At 41.8% G+C, this 15,280-nt stretch overlaps 1 protein-coding gene across 3 annotated transcripts in view; it reads right to left on the reverse strand.

Annotated features, from left to right (window-relative positions):
• The window catches only part of Poxn (paired box pox-neuro), a 34,137-nt gene that overhangs the window by 4,183 nt on the left and 14,674 nt on the right, over positions 1-15,280 (reverse strand). The window contains exons 3-5 of one of the 3 annotated variants that reach the window (XM_076433291.1): positions 13,108-13,328; positions 2,279-2,477; positions 193-361 (exon numbers count right to left, since the gene is read on the reverse strand). In XM_076433291.1, coding sequence (XP_076289406.1) covers positions 193-361; positions 2,279-2,477; positions 13,108-13,328 — 589 coding nt within the window. Of the gene's footprint in view, positions 1-192; positions 362-2,278; positions 2,526-13,107; positions 13,329-15,280 lie in introns of all 3 variants that reach the window. The other 2 variants (XM_076433290.1, XM_076433289.1) reach the window with 2 other exon arrangements.

A 15,280-nucleotide genomic window follows, 5' to 3' on the forward strand; every position in this document is an offset into this window, starting at 1 on the left:
CAATCGGTTAAATTGCATTATTTTTTTGAGTCCTTCGAATTTGTTTTCATGACTTGTTTTCTAGTAAATACGTAAATCCTATAGTATGAAGCTGAATCAATGCATAAATTCAAATTTTTTGAAATGATGACCTGCGGCGTTTTTCCTTACAACCACAGATTTAACGTCGTCAGAAAAGCGAGGAATACTCACGTGAAGGACTGCATTCCATGATGCAAGTGCAGCGTGGTGGCTTGGTACAAGGACGAATAGAAGCTCGGATTCCAAGATGGCGCACTGGTGTTACCGGAAGTCGTGGAAATGTGTAACGGTCCCAACGCTCCCGGATAAAACAGCTGGTAATCCGTCCTCATTAACGCGTCTGCAATTCAAACGTATAAGTCCGATTAAACACCCACCAAACTCCTCAAAAAAACACTTTTCGCATTTCGATACTTTCTAGATTACAAATCGGTGTTAATCGGATCGTCGAGACCGACTAATCACGATCATTACGGAACCGGTTGCCGAGTTAACAACTACAGTGTTGCGAAAAAATGAAGCATGCGATGTTTCCTTCAAGTTTAATGTCTACATTTTCGAGCTCGTCAGTCTAAATTGAGGTCGGTAAAATGAGGCGAAAAAGGGAACGAAGAAACAAGGTATCTATTTTCGTTGTTTTTTCGCGGGGTGCTCGAAACTGTATCACAGACAATAACCAATGAGAATGTATCAGTGATCAAAACCAAATAAGTATTGTCTTTCTCCAAAACACAATAATGTAAAATGAAAAATATAAAGTACTGTTTGATGTTTGGTCCGCTGATTTGATCACCGAAGATGGGTTAACTTTAGGAATTTATCACGGGAGAACTGTATGACGTAGAAGCAAAAATCTTTTTGCATCATATTCGGGCATGATTCGTTGTCATAGACAAAATTTTATAGCACTGTACATTTAACGACGAAGGATTAAGGACTGGATTAGTTGGGAATTCAATTGGCTGCTTTCCCCTTTTACGGCTACACGGTCGACAATAGAAAAATCTGTTTCCCGATCGAAAGTAAGCAATTAGGGTTTCTATTTCTCTGATTCCGTGCTGATTGGAGACGCGGAAACAAATTATCGACGCGCGCGCGCCACGTAAATAGTAAATACGTTCGAACGGCGGCGGCGGCGGTTTCTCCGGATTCGAATTCCGTGATGCAATTTCGCTACGGTGATGAAAAAAAGAGCGAATTTAGAGACAATTTACAGAATAAACGAGGTAAATTGTGAGGCAAATTTTCAGTTTCTTTAAGGGGTTGCGTGTCGATCGTCTCGCGGCAGTCCGCTGACGAGTCAATCGGCCACAGGGTATTTTCGAATTTCTCGTCTCCCTTCGTCCTCCTTCCTCTCCTAAAACCGACACGCTATCTCCTGTTTCTTTCCTCGTCCTCCCCTTTGCCCTCCGATCTCGATTGTTGCATTTTTGCGACCGGTCCGTTCCTTCTTTTTGCCAGGCTCGCCTCTCATCTATGGAGCCGAGTCGCGAGCGACGCGCGGCGGAAGGGGCAAAACAATGCGAAAAAATTTCAGACAACGAGCCCACGGATACGGACAGATGTTTAGGGGATCATTAGGCTGTAATTGCGCACTCGCGACGCAGCTTTCCTCGGCATAATGACTCACGAAGCTTCGAAGACGCACACGAATCACAACGGGCTTTGGTTTAGTAATTTTGGACTTCGAAATTATAAAAGTCAATGATACTAACAAAAAGTAGTGAATTATAATAGCATGACTGCGGATCTTCGTTCATTCATAAAGAAATTGGTTGGGTAAAATAATGAAACGGAAAAAGATTTAAAAAATTCAAGAATGCTGTAATGTTGTTTTTAATGTAACAAAGTCGTTAAGGGATCATATCAATTTTTATATTATTCCTGCTTTCCTCAATCAGTGCAAAACATTTTTATTTTACATACAGATCCGCAGTCTAATACATAATAAGATATACAATAAATAAATTGATTTAAAAATCGTAAAGATGAAATATATTGTTAACTTCTTGAAAGCAAGTTGTGAAAATGTAACTTATTGGTAAAAATGATATCTAGGACTGGAGTTCTGTGTCAAAGTGATTTCGGTATCGATTTCAGTATAAAGATGAAACGAAAATATCAATAGGTGATAACTAGACTGCGGATTTTCATGTAGATTTATATTTCACAGCTCGTTTTATAAACGCTAGGATGCGGAACAAGATCCACAATCTAGTGATGACAGCAGATGGGAACAAAAGAAAAATAATTTTACCTCTGTTGGCTGCGTTTGTCGAGACTGGCGAAGCATACGGGCTGGATGAACCATTCTCGATGGCCGCGTGATCAGTATGAAGTCCTCCGCCACGAAGGATCCGATTCACGGAGGACACGGAGGGCAAGCTTTGAGGATCGCAGGCTCCTTGCCGGGCCAGCTGCTCACGGATCTCCCAGGCGAACATCGTCGGCTGTTCCTGCTTCATTCGTAGAATCTTTTTAACAACTGTGGGTGTGGCCACTTGCTGCAAAAGTAAAAAGCAGTTGGCAAGTGACCGTCGACTGGAAAACATAATTTCAAGCATTAAGCCGACGGTCCCCGATCGACACAGCAGTAAATTGCTCCGCAAACGTTCGATCTCAAAAATTTCACGAAATTATGCACTGTTGCTCGTGCCTTCAACATCACCGATATTCGTTTAAGGATGTTATTAAAAATATAGATCGTTCTAGAACTAATACAGAATTTGTAAAATAGTTTGGGAACGCGCTGGTAATGATTTCATGTATTTATTTAGAAAATTGGAAGTCCAGGATCCAGCCTGGTCATTTTTCTTTCCGCTTTCTAATTAATATGTTTCTAAGTATATATTAAATTACTTTTTCAATGAATCGTAAAGCAGGGTGAATAATAGTGGGCTTCGTAACAGGGAAAGACACAAGCATAAGTTTTACTATACCCTTAAAATAACAGCCCCATGTGTCCCATCCTTTACGAGTTGCTCAAATTGCCGACATATTTAATGACTACACAGATCGCTGGATAATGCGATAGGTAAGAAAGCTAAATTTGGGAATCGTCGAAATCTTCAGATAAAGCCGACGGAATAAGGTGGGACCTGAAACAGTGTTATGGGGCTGCACCACCTGATGTTCCCGCGAGGGGTGATCCATATCGCGGCCATTTCCGAAACTTAAACGTTGATGCCCGCGATCCTCGCCCCGATATAACACGATGTTATCGATTCAATAGTGTAATTCGAGTTCCATCGATTCTGGCCCCGCAAGATTTTGTCTCACGGACCTCTTTAGTTACCCTTTTTTTTGCTGATGAGAGAAAAACTGGCCCGGTTAAACATACAGGAGTTTCTGATTTCTTTGCAACTGATCCTGATAAGGATCGCTTCGTGTAACAGAACGTCGATGTGCTTTCTGCAAAATCTTATGTACTTATAGTAGTTTACGAGTGCCATTCGTGATCTTGATCTCCGCTTTAAGTATCTTCGATACACGCTATCGCGTATATAAAATTCAAACAAAGTTTCTTCGCTGCTGTTAAGTAGGCGTTTAATCTCGCATTTAATTTTTCAAGTGCCTTGATCAGTGAAACGAGTTTACTGAGTTTTTTTAATTCATTCACGGGATTGTTTATGTACTATGTTTCCCCGGAGGTGTTTATTAGGAAATTGTACACAGTGGCAGCTTTTTTAAACAGCTTGTCGATTCCTCTTACAGAGAGTTCTTGGACTTACCATGTCTTATTAAAGTTTTTTCAGTTTCCTGGCAACGATAATTCAGAATAATATATAGCAAAAAGTGCAGTTATATTTTTTATACTAAACTACTACTTTTTTTATACTGTTTTTGCGAATATTTAATGATGAAGAGTTCGAAATAATTTCCAGCTGAAGCGACGATGTTAAATGAATGCGACTGCAAGTTAGAAGCCCTCAAACTCGAGGAACCTTTTGGTGGGCCAGTGTGGTTATGCGACGGGGCTGTCGGGACGGTTACCGATTATGAACCCGGTCATTTTTCGTGGCGTGCGGTGAGCCCGCGTTATCTCATCGACAAATTAACCCGAAAGTAGTCACACTGTCGTCGAAAGGGACAGGCAGTGGCCATATGTCGTTCACAGGTGAAGCACGTTTGCCCGGGAATCAGATAATGGGAAGGTCCCAAAGGGGCCTGGGCACGTTACGATTTATCGTACACCGTGTTGTTATGACGAATCGCGACAGTTAGTCAAATCGACTACAGTTTCTCACACGTTTCACGACTTGAACAACAAATTTACATAATAAAAAATAGGCTCTTCTTGTTTGAAACTTGTAAATGAATATTCTTTTAACTGATCGCCTCATATCTTTAACCTTCGCAAGGTAATGTGCGGTCTCAGAGACCCCAGCTTCAGATTTTTGAAAAGAATTTTCATATGAATAAAATTAAATCTGTTTGTTTACTTTTTATCCTTTTTATTTGTCGGGGTCTGAGAGACCGCACCTTACTATGTATGTGTTATTAGGATCTTTATGCAAAATAAAAATCGTTTGCATTAATTGCAAGTCATAGGGACTAAATAAGAATTAATTCCCTCTTTAGTGGTTTTATTAAGTTGCAAGAAATATATTCATACTATTAAAATCTTGCAATATTTTTTTAATATTTGAAATTACACCCATCCATTTGTGCCATAAGTGCATAAAATCCGCAGTCTAGTGATTAGACCTTACCTTGCGACGGTTAAAGGAATAGTAAATATATTTCTTCCACCGTCTTCGAATATAATGATTTCACATCAACAGGCATGATCCGTTAATTATTTTCATGCGGTCTGCAGTTCATTGGATGTTACGATGTACGGGCTGCGGCTACCGATCGAGCGAGCACCGAAGAAAATTGCCGAGTTCATTGTACGATACATAGTAACGCGTACCCGCACTTTAATACAGTTTAGCCCCGGTTTACCGGAGGGCTCATCTGATCCGGCAGCCGGTGAGTTCCGTTCGCATGGGACCGGGGCCCTGTGAGACCCAGGGGCCCGTGTGTCAGTGGTGCTCAATCCGTGCCACGTTCATTTGACTTGCTAATGAACCGGGGGCCCCCCGGATAATTTTATGCTAACGCGATGGAAATGTTATTCGGCGTACAGATTTTCGAGATCGCCGATTTCACTGGGCCACGAGCCGAGGGAGAACGATATGGTCACCGGGGGTGGGGTGGGGAGCTGATTTTCTGCGTGCGCCCATCCGTGTGATGGGGTCATTGGCTGTCTATTGGGTTCCACCAAACATAATTTCCCACTATTATCTACGTCTTGGACTATTGACTTAACTACTTCATCGACTGAAAGTTTTGCCGATAAATTTCTCGAATTACGCGTTAGGATGGTCCAAGAGTTTCATTTTCAAGAGTGAATTTAGAGTGGTATCTCGTGCAAGCTAACGGCACAATTGAATAAATGAAAGCTTGGGAAAGTCGACGATAACATTTTAAATATTGCACTGTTCCTGGCTGACAACGTACGTCACTTTTGATGTGATATTTGGTGAAAATGTGGCGAGTATTCAATAGACTGCGGATTTTATGCATTTATGGCAAAAATGAGTGGGTGTAATTTAAAACAGTGAAATAGTTACAATGATTTAAGAGTGCTAATGTTTTTTCTGAATTTGTTAAAACTATTAGTGTTATTATATATTCTTCAATAAGAATGAACTTATGTGGCTCCAGTCTACCGATCAACACACTATTCGTTGATAGTAAAAAGAACTACAAAACAGAGATGACAATCTTGTAAATGAAGCCTGTGAGTGACCAAAAAATTCAATTTTTACCGTAATACAATCAAGAAACGTGTGATTCATTGATCAATAAGGAATAGTTGCGGTTGTTTAACGTTACTGTCCAAAATCGGACATTTCATATGCAACGACCTAATACATCATTTTTAGAAAGGATTGGACTGAAATTGTCTGGCTACCGAGCCCTTCGTGCGCGCCTGGCCGATAGAAGGAGCCAAACAGCCTATCCGATCAATCGAGGTCGATGTTCCAGCGGACGTGGCAAGGTAAGGTAGCAAGAATGGGCCGGTGTCCATTGAACAGCACCGATATGGAAGCACCACTGGTGGCCAGAACGTTTAAGGGGGTAGCTTGCTCGTTCGCCTAATAGTCTCAGGGGTTAGGACACACATCGCGTGCTCCCGGGAGCATCTCAGATTCTAATCTGACACTTCCGTCGTCATTTCCACAATTACCCCTAGCCACGGTGTATGTGTCCCAATGCCTGGCCACCTCTCTCCTCTCTCTCTCGTTGTCGACCACATATCGTTGTCCTGCGGCAGACACGAGTCCCTGATCGATGGTGTCTGTCGTGTGCGTGTGCGACGTGCCACACCACAAAAGGAAATTGGCCGAGCCGGACAGACATCTGGCGCTAAACGTTAGATAACGTAAACTATCGAACAGGTTGACCGGTAATTACCGGTGAAGGGTTGCCACGTTACCGCTCTCCTGCCTGTTACCGATGATAAGTCCAACGAGGACGTGTCTCAACGTCTTTTCGGCTGTCCCTCGCACCCCTACTCGAATTATCCACTTTCAGTTAAAGTCGCACTTTCGCCGGTGCAATTGCTCCTCGTTAACGTCTCGACGAGTTCGACGATTGGTGGTTGCGTTCGTCTTGCAAAGTGCCGTTGACAGTACAATAATTCGCAATTGCGCTCGGGTCCGCCAATTTTCGGGACCCCTCTGTGCGGCTTTGAATTCTCCGATTTAAACAAATTTTATTTGGTTGCGGAAAGTCGAAAGGCAATTTTTTCTATTTTAATCATTTCAATAAAAATAATTAGACTGCGAATGTTGATAATTTGAAATTTCAGCGGATGAATTTTAAGAAAGTGGAATCAAATAAAATCTTGTTTTCAGTGGTAGTAGCCTTTGTAGATTTGATATAAATAAAAATCGTACTAAACTCTGTGAAATTTTATATTGTACCATTTTTCGAAAATAATGTAACAACATCTTCGGAGTTCCTGTAACTAGTTTCGTTAGGAAATCAATTCCTACAGACAAACAACAATTCTATAAAAAGTAAGAGATAAAAATTCGATGTATGTGCTTCCGTTGAATTTTTCACGATGCCGTGCATCGATCGCGCGCGAGCTCGTTACAAATGTGCAATCTAAATAAAATTACCGTTAATGCGATGTTCGCACATTATAAGACTGGTCGTGCAAACATGGTGGACGTTCACGCACGAATCCCGTGATGTTTGTTTTCCACGTTCCACGACGCATTATCTTCGGCACCTACTAAATCATTCATCGAAAAATTAATACTTATGGTGTCGGGAGGCTCGGACGCGAACCACCATCGCCGCCCCCGGGAGATCTTAATTACCAGATAAATGGAAAAGCTTCCGATCGACACACGAGGATCGTCGGGAAAAGCGAGTGTCTACATGCGAGAATATTTATGACACCCCGTTGATATACATACGGCTCGCTACACGGAGCCGTGGAAGTGTAATTTAGTGGTTAATTTAGTGGAAAATTGATTTTCCTTGCACCCCCGATGGGAATGGCGATCGATCCAGCTCGCGAGGATTTATGGTACAAAAATGGAAATCACTGTTGCTCGAGGATCTCGGAGGGGTGGCTAGACGAGCTATCGTTAGATGCAATGCTAAGTGCATTAAAGTGTTCACAATGTTGCTCGAGATGCATGTTCTGGAGAAACGTTATCGTGTTCTGGTTCAGACATATTCCGTAAACGTTACCTGTGAAGTATCAATTAAATTTATGCAAATTCGTTTGCACTAATTGCAAGACATTGTTAAATTCTTGTGATCTTTTTATTGTTTGAAATTACACCACAATTTTTACTATAAACATTTACTTACACAATTTTTGCCATAAATGCCAAAAAATCGCGAAATAATATTTTTTTCAGTACCAACAGCGAAGTATGCACAACTCACCCTTTCGAGTGTACACAGACACCGAAATTACTCGGATTACCGCAAGTATTGTAAAATTGACCAATTTACGGTATTCACGCGAATCACGCGCCGTCCTCGCTGCAAAATACAATGGTTTTTCGTGCATAGTCCCCGAGGGTGTGTAATTTCGTATGTCTTTTTACTTCCTTTCCGGCGTTTTCAAGTATCCCGCAATAATTTAATATTACGCAAACACGGTGCCGGTAATTTTCATTATAACGCTGTATTTCATCGCGGTAATTCGAGTAATGCGCATCTTTCGGTATCGGTTCCAAGAAAGGTGAAAAATTTTTTAAAAAATCGACGATCGAAGCTTTCGACACCGTGGACAAGAGAGAAGGAGAAAGCGAGAAGAAGGGAGGTTCGGGACACCTGTGCGAAAGGGGGCCAGTTAAACAAACACAGAAAAAGAGGAGAGGAAAGAAGATTGCCACGATTTTCTCGCGGGCTCTCGGGCTCCTCTTTATTATCGGCGTTTCGACGGGGCGTACATTTTTCATGAGACAATTTCCTCTGCCGTGATGGGAGTCCATTATCGGACGCGTATCGCGGCCGGTGTGCGAGCACGTATGTACTACCGGTGCCGGAGATAATAACGAAAGTACCCGGGACACGCTTCGAAAACGTTACGTTACCGAGAACACGTGTAGATCGACGATAGTTCGGCAATTAATTCGCGAATTAACCCGACCGATTGGGAAATAATGAGAGAGGCGATCCTAACTGGCGTGACGATCCATTAGGCCGCGATAACGATTCAACGCGAGCGAATCCGATCGATACGCTGCTGTTGGTAATCTAGCTTCTCTGGTTGATGGCTCGCGTGCTAATATCGCCAGCGAAAATTTCGAACTCAGTTTATGATCATATTTGCTCTTCCACGTTCATGTTCTAGTACTACAATTAACACAGACGCGAATTCTCAAGTGATTATAAAAGAAGAACACGTTCAGAATCTTGCTGCTAGTTGAGGAAGGAAATAGGATAATAATCTTCGTCTGTTAAGACATGCGAGAGGAGTTGTTTCATATCGACAAACACTAATGGAATTTTTATCTTGGTTTGACTGTAAAGAGTCTTTTATCTTCGAAATAGTGAAGCATATTTTCCCTTGTCCTAGTTTCTACAATGTAGTAAACGAAAATGGGACATCATTCATAAGTAATGTAAATTTTATTCCGAAATGATAATCACAAGTACGTATTAGTATTTAAAATATGGTATAAGTATATAAAAGACTACCGGTTACACGTTTTTGTGTTTCACCTTTCAAGAATACGAAAAGTAATTGAACAAAGAAGCATCGTGTATAAAGATGATTTAATAATATTTCTTTATAGCTTTTATTTCCGAAATATTCTATGCAGTTTTAGAAAATGTTTGACAGTGATAAATGAAGTTAAATGAATATGTACACAATTTTGTAACGAAGTATTGTGAATATTTTCAGAGAACAGTCGATGCACGTCTGACATGCCAACGACTGCGACTCCTTTAAGTGGTAAGATCAAATCTAAGAAGCGATTCCGTCCAGAAGTATCATTAAAACAGCAAGAGCTATAATTTCACGACCCACTGGCCTTCTTCCTTTTCGTTAGATGGCAAAAATTTCAGCTGTTTTTCCAAGGGAAGGGAAACTTGAAAGCAGCTTTCGGGAAGGGCGGTCGATTTAAAACTACCGTGTAATTAAGGAAGCCGAACCACACAGGATGCAGCATGTCTATGTTTAACATTCGACACTTATTTCGCTTAAAGATCCGCAGTTTTAGTAATATTAACTAGATTCCATGCAGCAACAACTTTCTTTTAACAATTTCGCTTTTACGTTTCCGTGTAAATTGATCACTGTGCGTCACTGCATCATCACGTTCGCGACGATCTCGCGAAAGATGAAACATTCGCTTCTTGCGGGCGTTGAAATCACCGTCGCGCAGTGGCCAAAATAAGCTTGCTAGCTGAAAGAACTAATTTCACATCATCGAACGTTTAAAATATAATTTCCGAATTCGATTTCGGAACCTCTCGAAACCGACAAGAAGCAGAAAAAAAGTCGACCTCCAGGTGCGTCGCTCAGAAACTAATCAAGCGAGCATCGTTCCAGTAAAATCCGTAGAAACGCGTTATCTGGCAGCTTGACTATTTTGGCGTCTCGGTCGACAAGCAAAACGAGTAACGCCGCAATAATGGCCGCTGATGACGATCGTTTACATGCGCTCGTGATCGTCCCCGCGCACAGTCAGAATTTAAATATGCTTTTCAGGTTTGCTGCCGCAAGAGAGAACGGAAGAGCGATAGAGAGAGAGAGAGGAGGATGAGAAGGAGTCTGGTTGCAATTCACCGGAGGTCGACGCACGGCGACGTGCCGCGTTATTAAAATAAATTCATTAAGCCGAAACCCGGAGGATCTCGCGGCGCGGTGCGTGCGCAAGAAATCCTCCTTGTACGAGCGGCGTGCAATTATATTGTCATTAGTGACGTCACGCCCGGTAATACAGCATGCTATCCGCTTTGTTGGCCGCGCATTCGTACGCGGGGCTTGGCGGCGCGTCGTTTCGCGGGATCCATCTGGACGAAGGATAATCCTTGCTCGCCACCTCGCAGCCGCTGATTATCGAACCAGCCCTCAACCTGGATACGTGATATCGTCGTTGCACGCCCGAACTCGTTAACTTGCAATTTTCTAAAGACGCGAACGTAGGAAAACGGAGCGCGTCGCGCGCGATTCCGCGAGCAGGAAATTTGCCGCGTTATCAATCATGGAACGCGAAAAAAATCATATCCTGATTGGTCGCTCTACAGGAACAGTTGAACCCGATAATTAAGAAAGTGGAATTTTCGGAGGTCGAGTTCTGAAAAGTTTGAAGAATTTGTTAGTAATTTCAACCGGTTCTCCGCGAAAATGCTGGACTACGCCTGTCTTTATCACCAGATTCGTGTAAAATATCTGAAGAATGCATCGCCGCTTTGCATTTTCCTGTTCCTCACAAATCGACTTCACTGGGTAGAAACGCTAGCGATATTTTCTACAATTTATGCACAACGAAGTATATAATAATTTACATAGCTTCTACAATTTGTCTGAACATCTACGATAATATTGGCAACATCTCGAGTTCCTCTTCAAAATTCACACGTTAAAAAGAGAAGCGTTCGACTCGAGGGATCGATGATAGCCGCTCGAGGCAGCCATATTGGATATTAGCGGCGATGGTGTTCTGGTATTAATGGATTTAAGATGCATATTTATTCGAGCCGCAGCACGAATCACTCATCGAAGCCCACACACAATGTCTCCCGACACTATCCATATAAAATTAATGGAAGATTATTCACAATTCGGCAAAAAGAATACGTGAGAACCTTGCAGGGCCGCATTCCCGTGGCACTGTCATCGGTCCGCATCGATCGGTAATTGAATGATCGATTCAATCATCCCGGTGGATCGTTAAGGGAAACGGGCGGCAGGGGAAGGGTTAAATTCAATGAAACGCGGGTTCGAGCCGAGCGCAGGAATGAATTTAAAATTTAAATCCAACACGCGTTAAGGCCGCGTGTCACGCGTCGGCGATGCGACGGTCGGACGAACGGGAATTCACTTTTCTCGTAAGAGGGCGTCTAAAGACCGTTAAGTGCGTCTAATTCGACTCGTTTTCGGCCCGAACGAGCGGTTTTACGATCGCCCATCGAGACGTGATCCTCCAAGGAGTGTCGTTCCCGAGCGAAATCGACGAGGCCCCAGATAATTTCCCGCGACATCCGTGCGGCGGACTAAGAAAACCGTGCAAACCCATGAAATTATGCAAATGCGCCGCCGCCGCTGCAAGGTGTTTGGATAATTGCGTGCACTGTCGGTCCCGCGCAGCCCTTACTTAAAATCACATCAGCGCTTCCATCTCCCTCCACCTTCCTTACATTTCCCTCTCCCTCTCTCTCTCTCTCTTTCTCTCATCAGTGTCACCGCCCCATAACGCACACATCTTCGCCGCGTTTATTACGCTTTTTGTCCTCCTCGTAGTGGTATCCCTAATTGCGATGGGAAAAGGGTAACAACCCTCCGGTATCTCTACTCGGTATTTCTTGAAATGTCTTTCTCCGTTTCGCGCGATCGCAGGCTTATAAATTCCCCGGATTGATCGGCTAATGTCTTGCGTTAGGCTGCGGTTACGGTGGATGCGATCTCTTCGAAAAATCAGTTAATTCTTGAATGGTCATACACAGAAAGTGTTTATACTTCCTTCGGAAGTCGCACGAATTCGTCAGAACCAAACATCGAAATAAACATCGTTCGTTCGTAGAAAAATTCAACCCTTAAGCGAACCTTCAAAATGTACTTTAAAAATGCAAAGATCCAATTAAGTTACTTAGATTTAGCATTCATCTCTGTCTTAATACAGTCCTGATGATTATTTAATATCGTTGTGCTATTATTCAGTATTTGTAGCAATGATTAAGTACTTTGATTGAGGTTTGCTACTTTTTGTATGAAAGAGATCTTAGAAATGGACTCCGTAAGCAATGGAGATTGTCGATGTTATTCACGATGAATGTTATAATAGACGGACATTTTGTTAAACGTTTACAGCCTTTTTATCTACGGTCAGATAACGATCCACTGTAACCGCAGCCTTAAGCGAGCCAAGGCTTTTTCTTGCGCGATGGATGCTGACTGCGATTCATCACACCAGTAAGTGTTGGAAATGTTTGCTCCCATAAAATCAGAGGTTTAACGTTTAAGGTAGAGAGCTGTGGTTTTCTTTATCACTTTTTAAGATCCACTCACACAAGTTTGACTTCTAATTATGATTCACGATATTCAGTGGAACGTTTCCAATGTGTACAAGCTATATGAACATTATTTCGTATTTTCATGGGTGTATGAAATAAATGTTTCAGCTACTCGAGAAACTTACTTTTCCGAAAATGTTTGGCATAATCGAAATGACATATTTTCAATTTCCTATTGCTATATTATCCTATAATTCCAGTGGAAGTATTAGTAAAATTATTTAACGATATTTTATGCAAGCAGCTTTAACATTAAATGACTTTTGACCAATATGATCAAGTTAAGGTTGAGGAATGGAGTTATTAAGCGACACTCACCTTTGTTTTGCTGCCTCCAATGCTCCCCGGCCGAATGCTTCCCGTTTCGTAGAATCTTGTCAGGATTTTCGAGACGCATCCATGGGAAACGAGAAGCTGTCGCGAAATATCGCAAGGTCTAACGCCGACCAATGCGAGTTGCACGATCCTCTGTCGAACGCAGTCGGGCAATGGTCTTCCGTTAACAAAGACGCCACCCAATTGATTCACTCCTGCTTGGCCTGCAACAATAAATAAATAATTAAATGTTTCGTCAATCACTCTATCAGAGAACAATAAATCTTCTAATAATGACAACATTGAATGTACTGAATTTCTAAGCGATTTTTACTGCAATACATGTTTGAACAAAGCTTCAATAAATTTGTAAATTAAAAATCTGAATCCGGTCATTTGACCAGTGGCGTTACCGTTTAGTATTAAAGAAATTCAGCCGAGAAGAGACCGTACTATTAAGAACGTAGATGATACACAGTAAAAAATGCGTGTATTAATACAAATATATGTATTTACATAAAATACGAATGTAATAAGGAAAGAACAGCAAGGAACCTTATTAGAACGAAGAAGTTCCAAGAATAATCTGGCGCAGGATTGGAGCGGATGTTAACTAAACGTCCGATATAATGAAATCATTAGCCCGAATTCAGGAAAAGATTGGAGTTACTGGCAAAATGCAGGTGTGTCTTGTCCTACATCGGACCGTTCCGAGGCACGCGGAGGCCCATCGGAATAGTAATAATCTGCTAATAGTGCGTATACGATTTTGGGAGGAGCGGAGGGGCAGATGGTTCTTCAGTCCCCTCTAATAATCACTGACAAGTCGTATGTCCCCGACAGAGGAGATGTCGGCTGACATTCTTGCATGCGTCCCTTTGGAAAACGAAGAGACGTGTAATCATCTTCTGTTCCGCCGGCGGATGTCGGCCGACGGGAAGCGACAGAGGAGGAACGGGGATCGAGTCGTTTTCAACTAATTTTCGGACGCTTCTCGGTGCCTCGAATTACAGCTTTTAACAATTTTTCACGCACTCGACGAAACGTTAAATTACCGGGCTTCTTCTCATATCTTTTTCTCTGTTCGAGAAAACTGTTAAAACCTGCCATGGACTTGTTAAGGAGCAACAGTCTTGTTAGGATAAACGTGTTTTCTGGTTTAATCGTCTTAATCAATTGAAAACAGTTATCCTCAAAATAATATTTCTACATTAGCTCTGTAGTTGATCTATCCTACTTATATTTCAACAACATTTAAGCACTGATGCCTACTATAATGCCACTCTCATCTGCATCAATTTAAGAAAACACGAATTTCTACAAAGATCTGCGGTCTAAGAATAAGTGTCTACCGTTTAGGTTCCTTTTAGTCTGAGTGCGTTTAATACTCGGGCATTTTAAAAGCCTGTGAAACGAACATGAAAGAAGAACTGTGTTCCCGATAATACGCCCGTTAGAACGAAGGCGAAACAGAGTTATTTCGTAAAGGCGTTAATTTTATTTGACGAGGTCCGGCGCAGCTGCTTTGCCCATGGTATTTCAACTGATCCGAGATCAATCGAGCGTTTATCGACGAAACGAGACTCGTGTGTCGCGACAGCGTGAGTTTTAGTGGTCAAACTTTTAACGAACCTCCTTTGATCCTCGCTGAGACGAAACTTTTATTCGTCAATAAAGTCGAAGTTTTAACGAAGCTTTTCTTCGGAAAGCTGGGCGACCTGCTGTGAAAGACGAGTCGAAAACTTCGAACTGAACCGAAGAACGAATAACTTCAAGTTCGAATTCGCATTTGCACGAGCAACCATCGATAACTGTGAAACTTTGAAGTGAAACTTTCAATTCAGTGTAATTTTCATTATTTTTGCTTTGAAAAAATCATACCCGTACAATGCAAAACGTTCAATAGTTTCTCTGCAAAAAATTCGACCAAAACGTTAAGTACTGAAAATTCTAAAAATTCTCCCAAAATCAAAGTCATTTAATTAATGAAACTGAAGCTTGTTTACTCGAATATACACAATAAAAATGCTGAAAAGAATGTCTACAAAAAAGTACTCGGCTAGAATGGTCAGACCAATAAAAATGATTTTATTTTTCATTGGTATTATAAAAATGCTTTCACGAGAAATCTGTGAATAAGTGACTCCAATAAATAAATCTAGACCAGAGTTGTGAC

The sequence above is a fragment of the Lasioglossum baleicum genome, chromosome 11 (genome assembly GCF_051020765.1).
Source record: "Lasioglossum baleicum chromosome 11, iyLasBale1, whole genome shotgun sequence".
Lineage (NCBI taxonomy): Eukaryota > Metazoa > Arthropoda > Insecta > Hymenoptera > Halictidae > Lasioglossum > Lasioglossum baleicum.